Source organism: Chiloscyllium punctatum, chromosome 10, assembly GCF_047496795.1.
Source record: "Chiloscyllium punctatum isolate Juve2018m chromosome 10, sChiPun1.3, whole genome shotgun sequence".
NCBI lineage: Eukaryota > Metazoa > Chordata > Chondrichthyes > Orectolobiformes > Hemiscylliidae > Chiloscyllium > Chiloscyllium punctatum.
Window position 1 is genome coordinate 33628057 of NC_092748.1, and position 23531 is coordinate 33651587.

The 23531-nt window shown below is 39.1% G+C and overlaps 1 protein-coding gene across 5 annotated transcripts in view; it reads left to right on the forward strand.

Moving 5' to 3' along the window:
• Positions 1–23531, forward strand: part of dgkg (diacylglycerol kinase, gamma) — a 527377-nt gene that overhangs the window by 155025 nt on the left and 348821 nt on the right. For all 5 annotated transcript variants that reach the window (XM_072578849.1, XM_072578848.1, XM_072578852.1 and 2 more), the window contains one exon: positions 2917–3082. In XM_072578849.1, coding sequence (XP_072434950.1) covers positions 2917–3082 — 166 coding nt within the window. The remainder of the gene's footprint in view (positions 1–2916; positions 3083–23531) is intronic.

Consider the following 23531-nt stretch of genomic DNA (forward strand, 5'->3'; position numbering starts at 1 on the left):
AAATTCCTTCTTTGGAAATAGAACCAGTCTGGCACAAGGTTGGGATACAGACAGACACCAACCTCACGCCTTTAATGTATCGTCTGAGCTGAGATATCACCTTTTTCGATGAAACCTGAAGTTACTTCAGGAATATGACTTGAAAGAAGTTTTGGGATTTGTATATTAATCAATTGAAACCTGAATCCCCATCCTAAATGATTAAAGACTTAACAGCAATCTAGGTTTGTTCAATGCATTGCATCAGGTGTACGACACTTTGATGTTTTACGATAAATCTTGTCCCCTATACTCCTGCCCCACTAACTTCCTGACAAAGGAGCAATGCTCCAAAAGCTTGTACTTCCAAATAAACTTGCTGGACTATAACCTGGTGTTGTGTGATTTTTAACTTTGCCCGCCCTGGTCCAACAACAGCATTTTCACATTGTAAATACAGAAATTCAATTAAACAAAAATGCTGTAATAATTAGGGTTGCAAATAAATTGGTTCAAATGAAGCTTCACAATGAATAGGAGTATTGCTGGAATATACTCAATATTTATTGTATTCAAGAAAAATAAATTTTTAGATTTAAAATCATTTAGTGGTTTGGGGGAACGTGGGACTATGACATTGGGATAGAGGGTCCACTATCATTTATATTGAATGGAAAAGCAGGTTTGAAAAGCTGAATGGAGAATCAATGTTTCGGGCAAAAGCTCTTCATCAGTGTTCTCTGGACAGTAAAACAAGGTAGATTTGGGTTCCCTTTCCTCTTGCAATTCAGTCAGCTTTCGTGAGAATTGTAGGGGGTTCGGGCTGTCGTAGCTCGCTGGGAATCACTTGCTATGTGCAGCTGTAAAAGTGGTTCTTTACTGGTTGAGGAAATAGAATGTCATCACCATTCATGAATTGTACCACAGCATGAGTCAACAACTTCAAGAGAAGAAACAAAAGGAAAAACAGATTTAATAAAGATAAGTTTAGAATCTCTTAATAGACATACAGAACATTTCAATTTGCAAGTGGATGTTTTTGTGATGAGCAACCTATTGGGATTGCAAAATAAAATCCATAATTTCAACCTAAGTAAAGACTGGTTTGAACTGCAATATTATTGGCTTTTATTTCTCTGATGTGCAGTGTCCTGCATTTATTCAGGGCGGCATGGTGGCACAGTGGTTAGCACTGCTGCCTCACAGCGCCAGAGACCGGGTTCAATTCCCGACTCAGGTAACTGACTGTGTGGAGTTTGCACGTTCTCCCCGTGTCTGCGTGGATTTCCTCTGGGTGCTCCGGTTTCCTCCCACAGTCCAAAGGTGTGCAGGTCAGGTGAATTGGCCATGCTAAATTGCCCATAGTGTTAGGTAAAGGGGTAAATGTAGGAGAATGGGTGGGTTGCGCTTCGGCGGGTCGGTGTGGACTTGTTGGGCCGAAGGGCCTGTTTCCACGCTGTAAGAATTCTAATCTAATTTGTTTCAGTAATAAAGAGGGAGCTTAAAATTGCATTGTAAAAGTGAAAGAATAAATGTCAAGTCCTAAGATAAGTTATATATGTCACTTTGATTTCTTTGAATTTTGAAAGGATTGATGTTTTTATAACATACTCAGAATCAGGATTTAATGCATTTTTTTATAAGCATTGCTTAAAAGTAGATAATGCTTTGCAACTGAGTTCTTTGTGGGCACAACATTGTTTACCATTTTTCATACAGTGCACCTTTTTCAGGAAACAATTTAAATGAATCATACCAGCAAGTTTGTATTAGAACACTATTCAAAAGATGTGAACGCTTTGGAGAAGATGCAAAAGAGGTTTACCAGGATGCTACCTGGATTGGAGTGCATTAGTTAAAAGGAGAGGTTGGACAAACTTGGATTGTTTACACAAGTATGTTGGAGATTGAGGTGCGAACTGACAGAAGTATATACAATTGAGAGGCATGGATCGGGTGGATAGTTGGAGTCTGTTTCCCAGGGTGGAAAGGTCAAATAGGAAGGCATGTAGGTTTAAGGTGAGAGGGGCAAAAGTTTAAAGGATATGTGTGAGGAAAGTTTTTTACACAGAGGGCGGTAGTGTCTGGAACACACTTCCGGGGGAGGTTGTAGAAGCAGATACAAGAATATTTAAGAGGCATTTAGACAGACAGGGAATAGAGGGATATGGACCATGTGCAGGCAGATGGGATTAGTTTAGAATAGCATCATAGTCAACACAGACATGGTGGGCCGAAGGGCCTGTTCAAATACTGCATGGAGGGTTCTATGTTTTAGCAACTCTATTATGTTAAACTGATTACTTATACCACAGGTAGAATTAGCGAATAGACTCTTAAGATTTTACAGCTGCAGTTAATAAAATTTAGTAATCTGAAAAATTAGTAATGCAAAGCCTACTCCAGAGCTTTAATCCATACTTGCTGTACCTTTTCCTTGTAATACGTCTGTGCCATGCAGACTACAATTTTGATTTTTTTTTTGTGCCACCACATACAGGATGAGTATTAAGATAATGACTGAAAAGTTTCCTCAAATACATGGTTAATGCAGGTTGTAGTGTGTTCTACACTGTTCGTGTACATAGACGTACATGGAATAGTGTAGGTTAGATGGGCTTCAGATTAGTATGACAGGTCAGCGCAACATCAAGGGCCGAAGGGCCTGTACTGTGCTATAATGTTCTATGATCATTTGAAAGTATTAAGCCACAATAATACAGGTATATGGGGCATAGGAATTTGCAACATTTAATTGCTTTTACTAAATTAATGATGCATTAAAATAGGTGTGGAAGACTTGTGACCCAAGAAATGTGTTTTCAAAATAATTTCATTTATGACAAAACCTGGTACTGTTTTCTATTCTATATGAAATTGAATGAGTGTTGATTTTGGATGCCGTTTGATTCATGTAATCTTTTTTCTTGTCACCAGCCTATAGACTATGAAGGTTTCAAATTATTCATGAAGACATATCTGGAGGTGGAGATACCAGAGGAGCTCTGTCAGCACTTATTCATGTCTTTTAAAAGGAAGACCTGCCAAAATTCACCAGAATCCCAGAGGCATGGCTCAAGCAATTCACAGTTCAACCTGTTAGGTAAGGACTAGAGCTAATATGGTATCAAATTTCTAGAAAACATAATGTAGAAATGGTGAATTTTAGAATTGGGATCACAGGAATATGGGAAAGCTGTTTGCATATTAAGAAATGTGATTGGTTATACTGTTTTCTCATATTTGGTTATGGTTTGACCAAAGCAAGTTAGTGTGCTTTTGCAAAACAAAGTTTAAGACTATTTATTTTTCTTTAAGCAACTAAACTGTTCAGAACATTATGATCTGCATACCTTCAGAAGGCAGTTAAGGTGTCTTATTCAGAAACATCAGTGCAATTCAACTTTTGATACAAATTCATCAATGCACTATCATCTGGAAAATTACAGTTTAGTTGCCAATGTGTGTTACTGTTTAAAATGGTTACAGCAACCAGTATTTGAACATCGTCTTCTCTGTTAGTAGCAGTTGCTATCTCCCATTTTTTCCAAAGAAGAATCTTTTATAATGAAAGGAGACGTTATCTAGAAAAGCCACAATGCCAAAGTGAAGAGCTTTTTTTATGAAAGATTGTTATAATTTAACATTTCTAGCACTGACGTAATTTTGTCTTGTTAAGGTCAGAGTACTACTTTAGCAGATTGCTTGTGTGTTTAATGTTACCACATAAGAGATTGACCTAGTTATTTCTGTGCTGTGACCATGTCAATATTTCCATTTTGCATTATTATATGGCTACAACACCATTAGGTCAGGCTATTTTTAACAAGCTATTTATAACTGCTTGCCTTTCTGACATGGGTGATATGTTTTGGAGGAAAAAGGGAGTACAAGAACAATACATTAGGCACTTCAGATAAAAAGTGAAACTAAAGCATTTAATTAATTAAAGTGGGAGACATAACAAATGTATGAGTAAGACATATGACAAAAGAGCAGGTTAGGTAATGTGATCCACTTAAGTTGCTTACACAAAGATGTTGCAGTGTACTTTCAGTACTGCCTGTCACATTTTCCCTTGATAACTGTCACCCATCCAAAACCACGACACCACTAACCATACATGCCCACTACACTGCCTACTCACTTGCACAGAAGACTTTCCCACCAAACTGACAGCTGGTCAGTTCCGTATCCCATGATACCTGCCCCTTACATTGCAGGAGGAAAATGGCCCACAATAAGACAAGGATTCAAGACTGTTAGTGAGCTGCCCGACATTATGCTCCTCAGTACTATCTTGAGAGAATCCTGACTCCAACTGTCCAAAGTGGCTCAATAAAAATGAAAGAACTATGGATGCTGTAAATCAGAAGCAAAAACAGAAATTGTTGGAAAAGCTCAGTATGTCTGCCAGGATCTGTGGAGAGAAATCAGAGCTGTCAGATGCTAATGTCTGAGCACATGGGTGCCTGTGGCTGCTGCCTATAGAGCATACCCAGGGATGTTAGTATTCTGTTTCCAACATGGAGGTAGTTCAGATCAAGTGGAGATGATTTTCATCTCATGCTGTAAGGAAAGTAGGTTAGTAAATCCTCCCTAATACTAATCTTCTAAAGTTATCTCAATTTGGGAGTCATTATTTTGGATGGCAAATTCAACTTCTAATATCTTATTTAAGAAAGATGACACGGAGAAGTTTATAGGCTAGTTCTGAAGATTCAGAGGACTCAAGGCATTGACACTGTTTTCTCTCCACTGAAGCTGCCACTCCAGCAGAGTTTCTCCAGCAATTTATGTTATCTCGTTTGTTTCGGATTTCCAGTATCTGCAGGTCTTCAACTATATAATAAAACATCAGCCAGTTAGCCCCACATCTGATGAGAAATTACTCATTAATAATTGAACGTAGAGTGACCAAACACCTTGAATATTTTCACTTGTTCAGAAAGACCTCGCATGGATTTAGAAAGGGCAGGTTGTTCCTGTCAACTCTGATCATTAGTTTTAAAATGACGACTAAAGTAATGGACAGTAGAAAATGCCTAGTGCTACAATTTTGGTGAACACCTGTAACTTTTTTTTAATAATAAGATAAAATCCAAAATCCCAGTTATTTACCAGAAGAATGAAGCCACAGATTTCACACTTTTAAAAGCAGAAGAAGTTCTGCTACACAGGAGTCAAACAAAGCAAACACTAAATACTGGTGTTAAATGGCCTCCTAATGGTCTTCATGCTGAACGTTGACAACTCAGTCTAAATAGCACCAATCCACTGATGATGTTGTCATCAACCTATTCTCAGTTTTTTTTAGTTTACTTGTGTTACACTGCTACCCTCAAGTTTTGGGTCCTCGCCTCTTTGTATAGTTTCAGTCTACTCAAAAGTTTTGGTTTTTAAATCTCAGTTTCAGTTTCTTAGAAGCTGGGATAATATGTTTTCTTCCTTGGTTTCCTTTTTCAATTGGAATCTGCCTCAAAAAAAACAGTTTAAAAGCACAGATTCTATCACACCATCATGTGGACTTATCATCACCATATGATAAACAGCATGCATGAGAAATTCTCTTTGTTAACAATGAAGTTCGTGGAATTGAAAGTTGATTTAGTTTGGAAATCGGCTGAGCAACAGGAGACTGAGATCAGAGTAATTGATAGGTGTTTTTAGTTTGCATGATGTGACTACTAATCGCCTATAAATATGTGTTGGGGCCTTAATGACTCACTATATTTATGAATAAATTGGGATAAAAGCCACATGTGGCAAAGATATGAATATGGATGGCACTGTAAACCATGCCAATGGAAGCAGCAAATTCCAAAGATATTGATGGATTAATTAAATGGGCAAAATTGTGGTATATGTTAGAAGGTGGATTCTCACCACAGCCTGTGTTGATGTATGAACTATCTGGTAGATTGACTGCCATCATCCTCTTTCCTGGTAGAAGCCTACAGAGCCTGTATGGTCTAGTTTGGCAGAGGAAAGCTACTGATAAGACGCAAGAGAAGTCAGTAATTTAGTTCACTGACGATCTCTACATTCAATGACAGAATCCTCAACTCCATTTTCATGCCTTTTTCCCCATAACACATGACTGATTCAGCACATTCAATGCTAAGATAGATATTTAATGATTCAGTCTCTGCAGTACTGTGGTAATTAATTCCACTGATTGGCTACCCTCATAAGAACTTCCTCCTCATCTCAGTGTTAAATTGGCTCTCCTTTATTCTGAGATAATACGCCCTCTGCTCCTCCCTGGACTTTCCCACAAGGGGAAACATTTAAGACCACGATGAGGAAGTATTTCTTCTGAGGGTTAAGAATCTCTGGAACTCCTTGCCACTGAGAGCTGTGAGGGCAGAGTCCTTGTGAATATTTAAGGTTGAGATAGATTGTTGATTAGTAGGAGTATGAAGCAGTTATGGAGAAAGGGCAGGAAAGTGGACCACGAGAAATGTCAGATAAGCCATGATCCTATTGAAGACTGAGTGGGCTCAAGGGGTTGAACAGCCTACTCCTGTTCCTATTTCTTATGGACCCCTTACTCTGAGATTAAGCTTCCGGTCCTGGTCTTTCTCTCTCTCTCTCTCTCTCCCTCTCTCTCTCTCTCTCTCTCTCTCTCTCTCCCTCTCTCTCCCTCTCTCATGCAGTAGTCTAACGAAAAGAGGCTGTTGTCTTCAGCAACATGTAATTTGTTGCATGATAGGCAACTGGTACGAGTTACATTGATATGATGGACAGAGTCTCAGTAACAATGAGGGAGATCTTCATGTAGGTCTTACCCCTTGGAGCAGTTCTTTTCCCTCAGTCCATTTGGTATCATCGTACTGGTCAATGCTTAATGCAGTGCTTGGTATTATCCATTTTCAGACCCATACATCCTTCTACCAGAATAAATGTATTTCAGTCACTGAAAATGTGAAGTCATCCTCTTTAGAATGATGCAATGGAACAAAGTGCTTTTTAAATGATAAACTAAGAAGTAGTTGAGGTCTCTGTACATAGATTATCTTTGCATCTATCCACAACATGTAAATAATCAAATTGGTCAATACAACTCAGCCTTCACAAAGGACTAAAATGGAAGTGCTTGGAAGTCATGCTACAGCTACACAGAGCCTTATCTGAACCATTCTTCTGTTCACTTTTGAACACCACACCATTGAAAGGGTGAACAGCATAGATTTACCATATTAATGCCTAGACACCAAAGGCTAAATTATGAGGAATGTTTATGCCAAGTAGAATTGTATTCCCTCCTTTTGCAAGGTTTCATATTGAACTGAGCAACGTTTTCAAAAGATTGAGCAGAACAGAGAGGGCAGAGGGAGGAGAATGATTTTGACTGAATTTTGGGAATTCTAGGACTATGGGCATAGTTAAAAATTAGAACCTAAACATTAGAGACTGAATTTCAGAAGCATTACTACATCCAAGATTGTAATTATCTTCCTCAAAAGACAATTGATGCTAGATCAACTGCTGTTTTGAAATTTGAGATTGATAAGTTAAGAAATGTAATGATAAAAGCAATAGGTTGAAAATTGGCCATAGTGTTGTTGAATGTCAGAACAGACTTGGAATAAATGGCCTCAAATTCTCATTACTTTAATTGTGTGCACTTTGACACTAACTTCAATGGCTGTCTAACTGTAAGCAAGTATTAAAATCCAGTTCATTCCTATTCCTAACTCATGTTCACAGATGTCCTTGCATTTACGACTCAAGCCACTGAAAAAATACTCTTTAAATATTAATTTTGTTCTTCTGACCATAACTGTATGTATTTGAATATAATAGTGGTGCATTGAAAATTTATACCATCCAGGTCAGGAGCTCCTTATGTTTGGATGCCAATCTGCTAATTAAAAATGTTTGTTGCAGACTGTGCCAGTAAATGGCGCACACAGATGTTCAGTTTTAAAATGTTGAAGTATCAACAGATGACAAAAGAATTAATGAAGGGCACTGAAACGTTAAAGTTTGTTGGCAGTCAGTTAGTCAACAGTCTCAGCAGCCTGGAAGCTCAATTAAAAGGATTCATGAATCATGTCAATATGACAGCTGTAATTTCAATTTGGAAGTTCTGTTTATTAATGAGAAATATCAGCATAAATTAATGGATAACATCATGTATGTTTCAAAATGGATTTCACCTGCTGCTAACTATTATCACAGACTCAGACAGTCAGCATTTTTAATTACCTGAGCTCTCCCTCAAAATTACGCCCTATTAAAGGACAAGTCAGTTTTCAAAATGAAATGGAGAGAGAAAAATGTTCATTTTAATATAATGATGGAAGATTTCTAAAATCAGTGTCAAGTTTTCAGTTATATCTGGGGTAATATTCGGTTCATTTGTCATGTTTTTGCCAATGGTGTGAAAGCATTATCTGGATGTATTGCAGAAGCTTCTAATTCTGAGGCATTAGGGGGTGGGAGTGGCCATCAAAGCTGGTGTAAAACGGCAAAAATTGACAGCGTGGTCAACCTGCCTGATTGTCTTCCATCAATTAGTATTATATTTCTCTCTCATACCATACTTTATTCAGCTCATTGTCTAGTTGTCTTTATCTCTTCAATTCACATTTTATCACAGTAAATATGCAATTTATATTCAAATTGTTTTGTTAGTATCTGATCACCTGAATCTGATAAGTTTTTTTTAAGCAATTAGCTGTTTTGTACAGAGCTTCTACGAGATCTACTATGCAATACAACAACAATGTAATATCCAACCAAATCTGGAATTGTCCAAATTCTTGGTGTTATTTTAGTCCAACAACAAGATACACCTTGGTGACTAGTTGTTGGCTTTTGACCTTCAAGTATATTTTTAGTTAAAATAATTAAAATTAAATTGCTTGAAGTCAGTAAATTCTTTACCAGCCCATAAGTAATTCAAAACATTTATAAATTGGAAGTATTAAAATTATTCAGCAAATTTATTTTAGTAAATTTGAGTGAATTAAATGGTTTATTTATTTATTTATTTCTGTCTTGATACACCAGATTAAAATAGTCATCCTTTGCTTTAAAAACCAAAGCCATCATTTTTTAAAAAACATTGTTTTTGCTAATGTTCCTTAAGATTCTATAAATCCTCCTCAGTAGTACTGGCAAATCGTTCTGCAAGGATGTTTATTCAGGTTGTCATCAGTTGCAACCCGCCTGGCCTACACAGATTCCATTTCCCGCTGAACAGGTCTCATGTTCTCAGGAACATAAAGCCCCTCCCACCCACTTTTTCATCTACTCTCCGATAATGCATGAAATGCACTGTACTCAATGCAACAATAATGTAATATCTAACAAATAGTGTAGTTTTTGTCCAACAAGGGTGCGGCACTGTAGATAATTAGCATTTACTACCTTTAAAATCTTATTTGCTGTTTTTTTTTGCTAGTTACCTGAACTTTGCCTGGAGGAACACAACCTCTTTTTACGATGTAATCATTGATACCAAGCTGGACTCTGATCACTGGCTGTTCCCTTTATCTTTCTCCCCCTCAAGACTGCTCTGCAGTTGTCATCCCTGACCCTGGTACCAAGGAGGTAACATCTTCAACATGCCACCCTAGATTCAGCAGGAATGTGGCAGGAGAAAAGACTGTCTACTCCCCTAATTATGAGAATCCTCCTCTCTAATCTTCCTTCTGCTGTTCCTCCTTCACAGATGAGTTGATCACTGAGCTACAAACCTGGATCTGGCCATACTTACAAGAGGATTCTTCACTCTTACCAGTATAACTGGTTGGAGAGCAAGTCTGCCAATCATCCACTTCCTCTTTGCCTGCCTACCCTTAGGCTGAAAGTTGGCCATATCTAAAAAACAGTTATCCATGAAACTCAGCCTCAGTGCTGTACCTCCGTGATGCCAACTGCATCCAACATTTTGGGAAGCTAAGATCCAAAACACAACTGGCATCACTTGCCTATCTGGCCACTCAGGATACAATAAATGCCCTGGACTTCCTACGTGAACCAGGATGCGCACTTCATGGATTTGCAAAGCTGTACCATATCTCTAATGGTATATTAATTTACATTTTCTGAATTAGATCACAACACTGCCCCTCACTTAAGCGTCTCTATTCCAGGGCTTCTCTCAGACTAATTAGCATTATTACTGCTACATGGAAACAATTTCACCCTGCTATCCTCTTTGTTGACTTCCCTTTGATATTCTGCATCCTCATCATTACTGTTTAGAGTTTAGCTAATACTTTTATACAGGTGGAGTTTGGATGATGCGGAAAAGGTGAAAATAGCTGGTTTTAGCATAGATGTAGGATCAAAAACTTGTCTCAGATTAACAAGATTGTGATTTAGTCTGAGCAATTGTTAGGAGGTGGGTGGAGTTTAGGGTTAGGGAATGAAGTAACTGGTTTTAGTACTTACACAGTCATAAAGATGTACAGTACACGAACAGACCCTTTGGTCCAACTTGTACATGCTAACCAGATATTTTCTATAAACGAGCATGAGAATTACAAAATACTCTGGGATAGAATATGTAGTGAGTGGTCATTTTAATTCAAATCACTTTGTTAAGTATGCTCTTTCTGTTGTGTGTTTTGATTGATTAAACTGGCACACATTGCAACATTAATTATTTTTGGCTCTTTTTAACAACTTCAGCATTAAAATTATTCAGCTCAGCAAAGACTTTGCAGAAGTTCACAGATTGAGCCCATATTATCAGATTCATTCTTTCACACAATGTGTGAACTCAGTCACTTACGTTGCATTACTTTTCAAGGTACTGGTTTTTCCCGTAATCTCTCTCATCCTTCTGATATGTTCTTACATGCTGAATTTAGAATTTATTCACCTTATAGATTTAATATGTACAGCTTTTTGTACATCTGTGTGTTTCTATATCTCTGGTGAATATCTCTATTTTGCTTATTGTTTGATTATGTTTTGCCTTTCTGTTGGCTAAGTAATTAGAGAAAATGTGATTACTTGCTCCATTCATTTGTTTGTTAAATTGCATGCAATCAATTTAAAAATCAAAGTTCTTTGTACTTAACTGTACAAAATAATTTTTGTTCATTTTATGTATTGTTCTATTTACTTGCTGGTTCAAAAATGGTTACAAAGATAAGCCCAGCAGTTACAGACCAGTCAATTTAACTTGGTGATAGAGGAACATTTGGAAATAATTATTTGAGATAGGATTAAGAGTCACATGGAAAATGTGTTAAATTTAGAAGAGGATGAATTCATTAAGATGAAAATAGTCCAACTGGCATACTGGAATCTTGTATTAAAGAGGTAGTGGAGAAAGTTGATGAGGGCAAATTCTGTTCATGTTGTGTATATTGATATCCTGCAGTAATGTAATGTGACCGAGAACGTCAGTCTCTAACAGTCATCTTCCTTTGTGCTATGGAGTGCCTTTCCCATGATTCCCGTTGATGGCAGTACATGTCACTCTTAGTCAAATACTGCCTAGATGTCAAGGGCAGTCACTCTGTGGAATTCTGTTTTGTCAATGCTTCAACAAAAGCTGACATGAGGTCTGCAACTGAGTGTCCCTGGTGAAAAACAAATCAAGGGCAAGTGCCAATATAACTAATAAATTGTAAGAATGTTTTGTAAATGAAACAAAAATAGCTTACACTTTCCATCTACATTCAGAATTTTTTTTAGTTTAGTGTTTTATAATTAGTTTTTAAAATGATTGAAAATATTTTTAATAATTTTTGATTTTTTTTCAATAAAATGACATGAAGTAACCACTGTATGATTCATTCCTAAATGTGGTTAATATAATCCTGAAATCCTGATCTGTGGGTTTGTGCATATGAAATCAATGTTTATACATCATCTAAAACATGTTCTATCTGTCAAGGCAATTTCATCAAAATAATAAAATTTGGATGCGTTTTGAGTGGCTAACCAATAAAACTGTTGCAATGGACATTGTGGTTATTGGTTAGCTTCAAAAAACATTTGATTTCAATTAAAATGTTGATGTACTCTGAATTGTTGTTCATTCATTCAACAGGTAGGTATTGCTAGCATTTATCTCCACCTTTAACAGTCTTCAAGATGGTGAAGGTAACCTGCCTTCCTGAATCGTAGTCCTGTAGTCCATGCGGTAGAGGTATGCTTGCAGTGCATTTGAGCCAGTGAAGGAACAATGTTATAATTCTGAGTTAGGATTGTGTGTGACTTGTTGGGAAATGAATGTGATGATGTTCCCATGTGCCTTTTAAAACTTGTTTTTGTTGCTGGTTAGGTGAACATCTCTTACTCACCCCCCAAATGACTTTGAGTAGACTTGTGAGCCACCTTCTTGAACCACTGCAATCCTTGTGGTGTCGGTGCACTCTCAGCATTGTTAGGAAGAGATTTCCAGGATTTTAACCCAGCAACACTGAGGAAACGGCAATTGTAGTTCTGTGGTGGTGTGCATCTTGGAGGGGAAACAGTGGGTGGTGGTATTCCATTGCACTTGCCTTTCTAGCTAATAGATGATCTGGGTATGGAAGGTGTTATCCAAAGAGCTTTGATTTGCTGCAGTGTATCGTGTGCGCAACATACACTGCATCCACTGAGAGTCAAAATACCAGGGAGTGTTTTTTTTTTAAAAAGGTAGATAGAACGTAGAACAGAGAACATTACTGTGCAGTATAGGTCCTTCAGCCCTCCATGTTGCACCAACCCCTGGAATCAATTTGAAAACCATCTAACCTACACTTCCATTCTCGTCAATATGCCTATCGGATGACCATCTAAATGTCCTTAACGTTGGCAAGTGTACTACTGTTGCAGACAGTGCATTCCACACACTACTCTCTAAGTAAAGAAACTACCTCTGACATCTGTCCTATATCTATCACCCCTCAATTTAAAGCTATGTTCTCTCGTGCAAGCCATTGCGATCTGAGAAAAAAGGCTCTCACTGTCCAACCTATTGAACATTCTGGTTATCTTACACCTCAATTAAGTCACGCCTTCTCTAGTGAAAACAGCCTCAAGAAACCTCAGCCTTTCTTCATAAGACCTTCTCTCCATACTAGGCAACATCCTATTAAATTTCCTCTGAACCCTTTCCAAAGCTTCCACATCCTTCCTATAATGCAATAACCAGAACTGAATGCAATACTCCAAATGTGCCCACACCAGAGTTTTGTAAAGCTGCAGCGTGACCTCATGGTTCTGAAACTCAATCCCTCTACCAATAAAAGCTGACACACCTTATGCCCTTTTTAACAACCCCATCAACCTGGGTGGCAAGTTTCAGGGATTGATGTACCTGGACACAGATCTCTCTGCTCATCTACACTACCAAGAATCTTGCCATTAGCCCAGTACTCTGCATTCTTGTTACTCCTTCCAAATTGAATCACCGCACACTTTTCCGCATTAAACTCCATTTCCCACCTCTCAGCCCAGCTCTGCAGCTTATCTATGGCCCTCTGTAACCTACAACATCCTTCGTCACTATCCACAATTCTACCGACCTTAGTGTCATCCGCAAATTTACTAATCCATCCTTCTACACCCTCATCCAGATCATTTATAAAAATGACAAACAACAGTGGACCAAAACAGATCCTTGTGGTATGCCACTAGTAACTGAACTCCAGGATGAATATTTCCCATTAACCACCACCCTCTGTCGTCTTTCAGCTAGCCAATTTCTGATCCAAAACACTGAATCACCCTCAGTCCTATGCCTCTGTATTTTGTGCAATAGCCTACCGTGGGGAACCTTGCCAAACGCCTTACTGAAATCCATATATACCACATTAACTGCTTTACCCTCACCCACCTGTTTGGTCACCTTCTCAATGAACTCAGTAAGGTTTGTGAGGCACAACCTACCCTTCTCAAAACTGTGTTGATTATCCCTAATCAATTTATTCCTTTCAAGATGATTATAAATCCTATCTCTTATAATCCTTTCCAACACTTTATCTACAACTGAAGTAAGGCTTACAAGTCTGTAATTTCTAGGGTTGTCTTTACTCCCCTTCTTGAACAAGGGAACAACACTTGCTATTCTCCAGTCTTCTGGCACTATTCCTGTAGACAATTACGACATAAAGACCAAAGCCAAAGACTGAGCAATCTCCTCCCTGGCTTTCCAGAGAATCCTGGGATAAATCCCATCCAGCCCAGGGACTTATCTATTTTTACACTTTCCAGAATTGCTAACACCTCCTCCTTATGCACATCAATCCCATCTAGTCTAGTGGCCTGTATCTCAGTATTCTCCTTGACCACATTGTCTTTTGTTTCTAGTGTACATACTAACAAAAAGTATTCATTCAGCACTTCCCTGTCTCCTCTGACTCCACACACAACTTCCCACTACTATGCTTGATTGGCCCTAATCTTACTCTCGTCATTCTTTTATTCCTGATATACCTATAGCAAGCCTTAGGGTTTTCTTTAATCCTATCCACCAACGACATCTCATGTCCCCTCCTGGCTCTTAACGCTCTCTTTAGGTCTTTCCTGGCTAACTTGTAACTTTCAAGTTCCCTAACTGAGCCATCACATCTCACCCTAACATAAGCCACCTTCTTCCTCTTGACAAGAGATTGAACTTCCTTAATAAAACCAAAGCTCCCGCACTCGACAAGTTCCTCCCTGCCTGACAGGTACATACTGACCAGTTGCTGTTCCTTGAATAAGCTCCACATTTCAACTGTGCCCATCCCCTGCAGTTTCCTTCCCCATCCTATGCATTCTAAATCTTGCCTAATCGTATTGTAATTGCCTTTGCCCAGCTATAACATTTGCCCTGCAGAATATGCCTAACCCTTTCCATCACTAAAGTAAACATAACTGAATTGTGGTCACTATCACCAAAGTGCTCTCCTGCCTCCAAATCTAACACCTGGCTGGGTTCATTAACTGGATGGAGCACATATCAAGGGATTGCTTTCTCCTGTATGATGTCGTGCTTCTTGCATGTTGCTGGAAATGCAGTCATCCAGGCAAGTGATGAGTATTCTTTCACACCTCTGATATTTATGGTGCATGGGCTTCAGGGAGTCGAGAGGTAAAATACTTGCTGCAGAATTCCTAGACTCCAACTTGCTCTTGTAGCCATAACATTTACACGGCTAGTCCTGTTTAGCTTCTGTTTAATGGTGCTGTTACCTAGGATGATGATGGTGTAAAATTCAGTAATGATCAAGCCATTGAAATTCATGGGGTGATAGTTAGATTCTGTTATCTCAGAGATATGATGTATTAAGCTCTACCCGGTCTGATTTCCGGCAGTCTTGGCTGGGGAAAAAGGGAATCTTGCTTGTGATTCAAATAGAGAGCGCGGTTATCAATGTTTTCTGCTCGTCTTTGCAATTATGCTTAACTAGCTCATGTGATTTGTATCAATTGCAATTATACAATGAACTTCATTTTGTTAAGACAAATACTGCTGCTGCTTAAAACTCACGAGTAGTTGCTAGTCTATTGTTGACGACCAGATACCTAGTAAGGATTACCATGCTGGAACAAGGGTAGTGTCCTTCCTTCTGGGTGAGAAGACCAAGTCCCACCTGCTTTAGATGTATGTATTGTAGCAGGGTTGATTTAAATGTTTTTACAAAGGAGGATTGGTGACAGCACTCCACCCCAATCATTAGATGATTGAGCTTGATTATCAAGTCATAGAGATGCACAGTATGGAAACAGACCCTTCGGTCCAACCCGTCCATGCTGACCAGATATCCCAACCTAATCTAGTCCACCTGCAAGCAACTGGTCCATATCTCTCCAAACTCTTCCTATTCATATACCCATCCAGATGCCTTTTAAATGTTACAATTGTACCAGCCTCCACCACTTTCTCTCGCAGCTCATTCCATACACGTCCCACCCTCTGTGTGAAAAATGTTGCTCCTTCGGTCTCTTTTATATCTCTCTCTAAACCTATGCCCTCTAATTCTGGACTCCTCTACCCCAGGGAAAACACTTTGTCTATTTATCCTATTCATGCCCTTCAATTTTGTAAACCTCTATGGTCACCCCTCAGCCTCCAGCGCTTCAGAGCAAACAGCCCCCCGCCTGTTCAGCCTCTCCCTATAGCTCAAATTCTCCAACCCTGGCAACATCCTTGTAAATCCTTTCAAGTTTCACAACATCTTTCCAATAGGAAGGAGACCAGAATTGCATGCAGTATTCCAACTAACCAATGTCCTGTACAGCTACAACATGACCTCCCAACACCTGTACTCAATACTCTGACCAATAAAGGAAAGCATATCAAGCATCACCTATCTACCTGCGACTCCACTTTCAAGAAGCTATGAACCTGCACTCCAAGGTCTCTTTGTTCAGCAACACTCCCTAGGACCTTACCATTAAGTGCATAAGCTCTGCTAAGATTTGCTTTCCCAAAATGCAGCACCTCGCATTTATCTGAATTAAACTCCATCTGCCACTCTTCAGCCTATTGGCCCATCTGATCAAGCTTATATAACATAGTGATAATTGCTTAAATATCACCATGTAAAACAACAGTGGAAAAAGACATTGGACCCTCGAAATTCATAAGACAAGTGAGCTTACTTCTTTAAAAGCTCTCCTGCTTTCAGAATATTTGTCAGTCATGGAGTTTAATTCAGATAAAATGGAGTTTAATCAAGTTAAATATGAGGTGCTGCATTTTGGGAAAATAAATCTTAGCAGAACTGATACACTTAATGGTAAGGTCCTAGGGAGAGTTGCTGAACAAAGAGTGCAGGTTGCAGGTTCATAGCTCCTTGAAAGTGGAGTCGCAGGTAGATAGGATAGTGAGGAAGGTGTTTGGTATGCTTTCCTTTATTGATCAGAGTATTAAGTACAGGAGTTGGGAGGTCATGTTGCAGCTGTACAGGACATTAGTTAGGCCACTGTTGGAATATTGCATACAATTCTGGTCTCCTTCATATCGGAAAGATGTTGTGAACTTGAAAGGGTTCAGAAAAGATTTACAAGGATGTTGCCAGGGTTGGAGGATCTGAGCTACAGGGAGAGGCTGAACAGGCTGGGGCTGTCTTCCCTGGAGCATCGGAGTCTGAGGGGTGACCTTATAGAAGTTTACAAAATTATGAAGGGCATGAACAGGGTAATTAGGCAAAGTTTTTTTTTTCTCCTGGGGTGGGGTAGTCCAGAACTAGAGGGCATAGGTTTAGGGTGAGAGGGGAAAGATATAAAAGAGACCTAAGGGGCAACCTTTTCACGCAGAGGATGGTACGTGTATGGAATGAGCTGCCAGAGGATGTGGTGGAGGCTGGTACAATTGCAACATTTAAGAGGCATTTGGATGGGTATATGAATAGGAAGGGTTTGGAGGGATGTGGGCCACGTGCTGGCAGGTGGACTAGATTGGGTTGGTATATCTGGTCGGCATGGACGGGTTGAACCGAAGGGTTTGCTTCCATGCTGTGCATCTCTATGACTCTAACAGTTGCAAGCATTCGAGCAAACAAGCATTTGGGAGAATGTGTAAAAGGAACAACGGGGGAGCAGCATTCCAAGCTAAAACCTTCAATACAGATATGATGGAGGGAAGATCAGAAGTCAGGATCTTCACTAATGATTGCCCAGTATGTTCGAAATGTAACATTGTGTATTGCAGAAGCTGTCCATACAGGACAGCACAGGTTTAAAGAGAACTATTGCTCTCCACATTTATTGACTCAGAGAGCTGGGTACTGTATTGTTGACACTGCTCTGAGGGGCATGGGGAACTGGTGGGTTGTGATTACTGGCAGTTGTCTCCTGTGGTGGGAAAATTGTTGGCTGCATGATTAAGAGAATTGTTCTCAGTAGCCAGGCTTATTAATCTGGAATTGTATTGTGGTGAAAGGAGTTGGCCTTGGGAACTTCTGTGCAGCCTTGACGATCAAAAGCAAGCCTCTCACACAATGCTGGAATGTCTTTAGTGGCTGGTTGGTGAAAAAGCAAAGCATGGCTTCTTAGCTGGAGTTAGCTGCAGCACTCGCAGTAAGCAAGTCAGACCCATGCACAATAACAGTGTCCAATGCTGTTGTGAGAATTTTGTGCCCATTTTTGACATGGCTTGCCAGGGAGGCTGTCCTGTGTTCATGCCCTTTAGCTGGAGCTGCTGCCAATGTTCATTTTGTAGTAAACCCAAGTCTGACCTTGTCAGAGAGAGTTTTATCCAGACCAAATAGCTGTAATAAGCTGGCACTGCTTTATACTAGGTTTTTGAAAATATAATTTCTTTGTCACATGAGTATCTTCAGATCCGTTTATCATTCATTTCCTCTCCTCTCCAGGATCCCTTGCCTTTTCGAATTGTACCTTTCTTTTTGAAGAAAACATGAACCCTTTGGTTAGTACAGAAATGTTAAGCAAGCGCAATTGACAACTAACAAGTCATGAATAAGGTTTTCTTTCCATTCAGTCTTCTGTTTGTAGTAGTTTATAAATGGGTAGTAATTAAATTGCTAGAGGCCATGATACAAGATTTGGTAGAGTGCTTCGAAAATAGTAGCAGGATTAGGCAGAGTCCACATTGGATTGTGAACGAGAAATCATGCTTGATAAATCTACTGAAAGTATTTTGAGGATGTAGCTAGTAGAATTAACAAAGGGAAGCCAGAGGATTTAGTTTACTTGGACTTTCAGAAGGTTTTTGATAAGGTCTCACATATGAGACTAACATGTAAACTTTAAGCGCATAAATTGGGGTTAGTATCTTGAGAAGGTTAGAGAACTGGTTGCCTGTCAAGAAACAAAGAAATAATTATTGGGTCTTTTGTCTTCAAAGTAGCAATCGGTGACTAGTGACCTACCACGGAGATAAGTACTTTGATCCCAGCTATGCATGATATAGATTGACAATTTAGATGAGGCAATTAAAGGCAGTTCCTATCCACATACACCCAGGTCGACTCCAGACCCAAGAACTTTAATTCCTGAATTGACTTGACCCCTTGTGTTATTCTTGGAGGTCCATGCCCCTATCCCACATAGATAACAAAGATATCCCCGTGCATCTTCAAGTTTGCAACAACACAAAGCTTGATGGAAGGGTGAGCAGTGAGGAGGATGCAGAGGTGTTTCACTGTACAAGCTGCATAATTGAGCAAATGCATGGCAGATGCCATGTAATGTGGATAAATGTGAGGTTATCTACTTTGGTAGCAAAAAGAGAAAGGTAGATTATTATCTGAATGGTGATAGATTGGGGAAGAAGTATGTACAATGAGAACTGGGTGTCCTTCTATACTAGTCGCTACATGTGAACATGTAGATGCAGCAGGTGATGGAAAAAAAAACAAATGTATGTTGGCCTTCCTAGTGAGAGGATTAGAGTACAGGGGCAGGGATATCTTGCTGCAATTGTATGGGCCCTTGGGAAGGTCACATCTGCAGTATTGTGTGCTGTTTCAGTCTCCTTACCTGAGGAAGGATGTTCTTCCTATTGAGGGAGTGCCACAAAGATTTACCAGACTGATTCCTGGCGTGAGAGGATTGATGTATGAATAGAGATTGGATTGTTTAGAGCTATATTCATTACAGATTAGACGAACGAGCAGAGATTTTCATAGAAACCAATCAAATTTTAACAGGACTAGACAGGATGAATGCAGGAAGATGTTTCCAGTGACTCAAGTTCAGAACCAAAGGTCACCCTAAGGATACAGGGTGAGCCATTTAGGGCTGAGATGAAGAGGAATTTCTTCACCCAGAGAGTGGTGAGACTATGCAGTTTTCTTTCACAGAAAATGGTAGAGGTCAGAACATTGAAAGTATTCAAGATGGAGTTTGGTGTAGTTATTGGGGGCTAAAATGACCAGAGAGTATGGCAAGAAATTAGGAATAAGATACTGTGTTAGATGATTAGCTATGAACTATCAGTTATCAGCAGGTTCGAAGGGCTAAGTGGCCTGCTCCTCCCATTTTCTGTGTTTCTATGAATGTGCATCCTGTGGTTATTATAATTCAGTTTGTAAAACATTGGAAAGGTTATGTTCCACAGCAAGTATCCAGATCAGTTGTTCTCAACAATTTGAGATTTTGCACATTAATGGGTTGGTGGACAAAACCTATTCAGATTCGTTTCTATGGTGTTTTGTGCTGACAAACAGACATACAATGGGCACAGGAGAAATAACATCATTAGGACAGCCACTCAAGCTGATATCCTCCTGTGAAGCATTTCTTTAATCTGCTGTATAAGTTGAAGTGCTTTACCCATCATGTTTCTGTAAATCTCTAGCTTTTCCTCAAAAAGCATTTAAATGAATGCCTAGCTGAGTTCTGTAGCTTTTAACCAACATCTGTTTTTTTTCTCTTGAGCACCTGCCATTGCCCTCCATCTTCAGCTCTTTCAAGCTACCTGGTGTATCTAATATGAAGCTATCACATACTTCCATACTTAGAAAGGCTGTTAATTTATTGGAAGCAATTCAGAGATCATGTACTAGACTAATGACTGGAATGAGCAGATTGTGTGAAGGTACTCTGGAGTATATTTTTAGGTTTTTTTTACCTGGTCGAATTCCTTTTAAAACGGTCTATTCCATGACTGGTGCACACTGTTCAGATTATTGAGCCAGGCTGCCACCCCTTAGCCATAGTGTCCTACTTTCAAATGGAACAACCTTCCTCAATCCTAATGTCATCAAGTACAGTCCCTTGTCCTCAAAGCAACAGCCAAGTGTAGTGCTGATCAGCCACCTGTCCGCTAATTTGTGGGTGGCACGGTGGTTAGCACTGCTGCCTCACAGCGCCAGAGACCCGGGTTCAATTCCCGCATCAGGCGACTGACTGTGTGGAGTTTGCACGTTCTCACCGTGTCTGCGTGGGTTTCCTCCCACACTCCAAAAATGTGCAGGTTAGGTGAATTGGCCATGCTAAGTTGCCTACAGTGTTAACTGAAAGGGTAAACGTAGGGGAATGGGTCTGGGTGGGTTGCGCTTCGGCGGGTGTGTGTGGACTTGTTGGGCCGAAGGGCCTGTTTCCACACTGTAAGTAATCTAACCTTAGTTCTAATTCCTGTTATTTGATGAACATTCATTTTATTCCATATCTCTGGCCCTACTTTCCACATAGTCTTTGTGAAAATCAGTGTTTTTTAAAAGTAATTTCAAGTGTTTACAAAATTTCCAATAATCTATAATCACTGATGCAATCTTTAACGTATTTCCTCAGATTCCAGCTGAACTAACATTTTAGCAGAATTTTGCAATTCTCCTCTAAATCCCACCCTGGATTTAAATCATACCTATAGCCTAAACATTAAAACAGTACAAGAACTGTGTTCAACTTAGATTCTTGACAATTTCAAATCAAAGTTGTATTTATGTTGGTTGATAGATTTATTTGTAAATAAAAAGAACTGCATTTGTAAAGTATCTATTTTCAACCTTAGTATCAAAACACTTTAAATAAATTTAACTGCTATTTTACTTTAAAATTGTTTCATGTAGAAATGTGCATAATTTGATAACGCCTGTCATCTGGATAAAAATTGAGAAACCAGAATATTCTAACAAGTGGCATTGTTACCATATTTTAAAGCATTGGGAGACTTATTAATTTCTGCCATTGTTGGGAAGCAAGTGCTGTTTCCATGTTCAGACTTGTTGAAGTGTAGGTATTCTCTAATCAGTCTGTTCTAAGATGTTATTACACATCTCTGGATCAGGTTAGATTTGAAACCGGTTCAGAAGTAGGGGCACTGTGACTGTACTGCAAGAACCCCTAGGTGAGTCTAGGTGTTAAAAAGGTACTTTGCAGTTGCCACATTGTGGGAGGATGGAATTTCAACCGACTCTGAAATCAGATATGTAATAAGGGCAGTGAATCATTCATTGAATGTGGAACTCTTGAGGCAGTGATTTTCAACTGTCATCTTTTATTTAGCCTATGCCATTCTGATGTGTTGCATTACTGAACAGGCAGTTTGTAAGTTTCATTATGAACAGGGGAAGTTCTTAATGAATACCAAAGCTTTATGGTATGATATTAAATGGTATGAGTTTCACAGTATTTCCTTCAAGGTTAAAAAGAACAATCAGAAGATTACTTGTATAATAGACATATTCCTCAAATTTATGGTTTTGATCACTTCTGACAAAAGCATTACATCATATTACCAGTTTTGCCATGCCTAAGAAGAGTGCCAAGTGGAGTATAGCAGGTTTTACTTTGTTTTTAAATGATTGATTGGGCTGTCTGTGTAAATTGGTCAAACTACTTTAAAATATACAATGTTCCAAATAAATGTATTCTATGGCTAGTCATACAGCAAGAAAGTGGCTCTTCACTGTCTCATGTCTATGTCCATTAGCAAACACTAAACTACAATAATCCCATTTACTTGCACCTGGTCCTTGGTCTACTACACCTTGGCATTTTAAGTGCTCATCCAGGAGCTTCTTAAATGTTGAGACTCCGTACCTTCATCACCCTCTCAGGCAGCATGTTCCATCTTTCTACCACCTTTCCACTGTTTTTTCCTCGGGTCTCCTCTAAACCATTTGTTCCTCACCTTAAACATATGCTGTATGATCTTAGATAGTTCTGCCACAAGGAAAAGATTCCCAAAACGTACCCTGCCTATGTCTCTTGTAATATTGCATGCCTTGACCTCCTCTACTCCAAGGAAAATAAATCCAGCCTACCCAATCTATCCTCATAACAGAGACTTTTTCATTCTAGGCAACATTTTGATTAATCTTTTCTGCACCATCTCCATTGCAATCACATTTTTCTGATCTTGTGGTGACCAGAACTGCATACAAAATTCAATCTGTGACCTAAACAGAGTTTTGTAAAGTTGTAACAAGACTTCTTTGCTCCTATATTTCTTGCCTCAACTAATGAAGGAAGCATCCCTTATTTTGCGTTAACTACTTCATCTACCAGTGTTGACACCTTTAGGAATCTATGGGCTTGTACACCAAGGCCCCTCTATTCCTCAGGACTTGACAGGAACGTACACTTCAGTATACCACTGAAGTCAGACTAACTGTTCTGTAATTACTTGGCCTATCCCTGTGGACCTCTTGAACAAAGGAACCAGACAATATTGGAGTCAGATATTATGAACATTGTCATGTAAAAGAGATATTGCTTGTAGCTTTGTAAATTATAACAGTGCTATTATTAATTTGTGTATATGTTCAGAAGTTTGTGTAAGAAAAATAGTCCTTTCATGGAAATCCAGTATGTTTTCCATTAAAGCTTCTAAAAAAACAGGGACTAAAGTGTCCAAAAATATTGAGTTTCAAAGCTATCTTAGTGCTATTGATTTAGGCCTGCAAGTAAATTACAATTGTTTGACAAACTGAATGCTAAATTTAACATTCACAATCCCAAAATGCATCTTTTACGGTGGAATTCAGTGTTTGCATGAACTGTTCAATATGGTTGTTCTTTTTTGTTTCACATTCTAGGTGTCAATCTTTAACCTTTCAAATGCAAAATTATTTCCCCTGGTTTAATTTGAAGGATATGACAAGTATGGGATTCTCAAAGAGAGGCCTGCACATTAACATGCACTATTTGTAAATTTAAAGCAATGAAAATGTTGCGGTCTCATTTGTCAA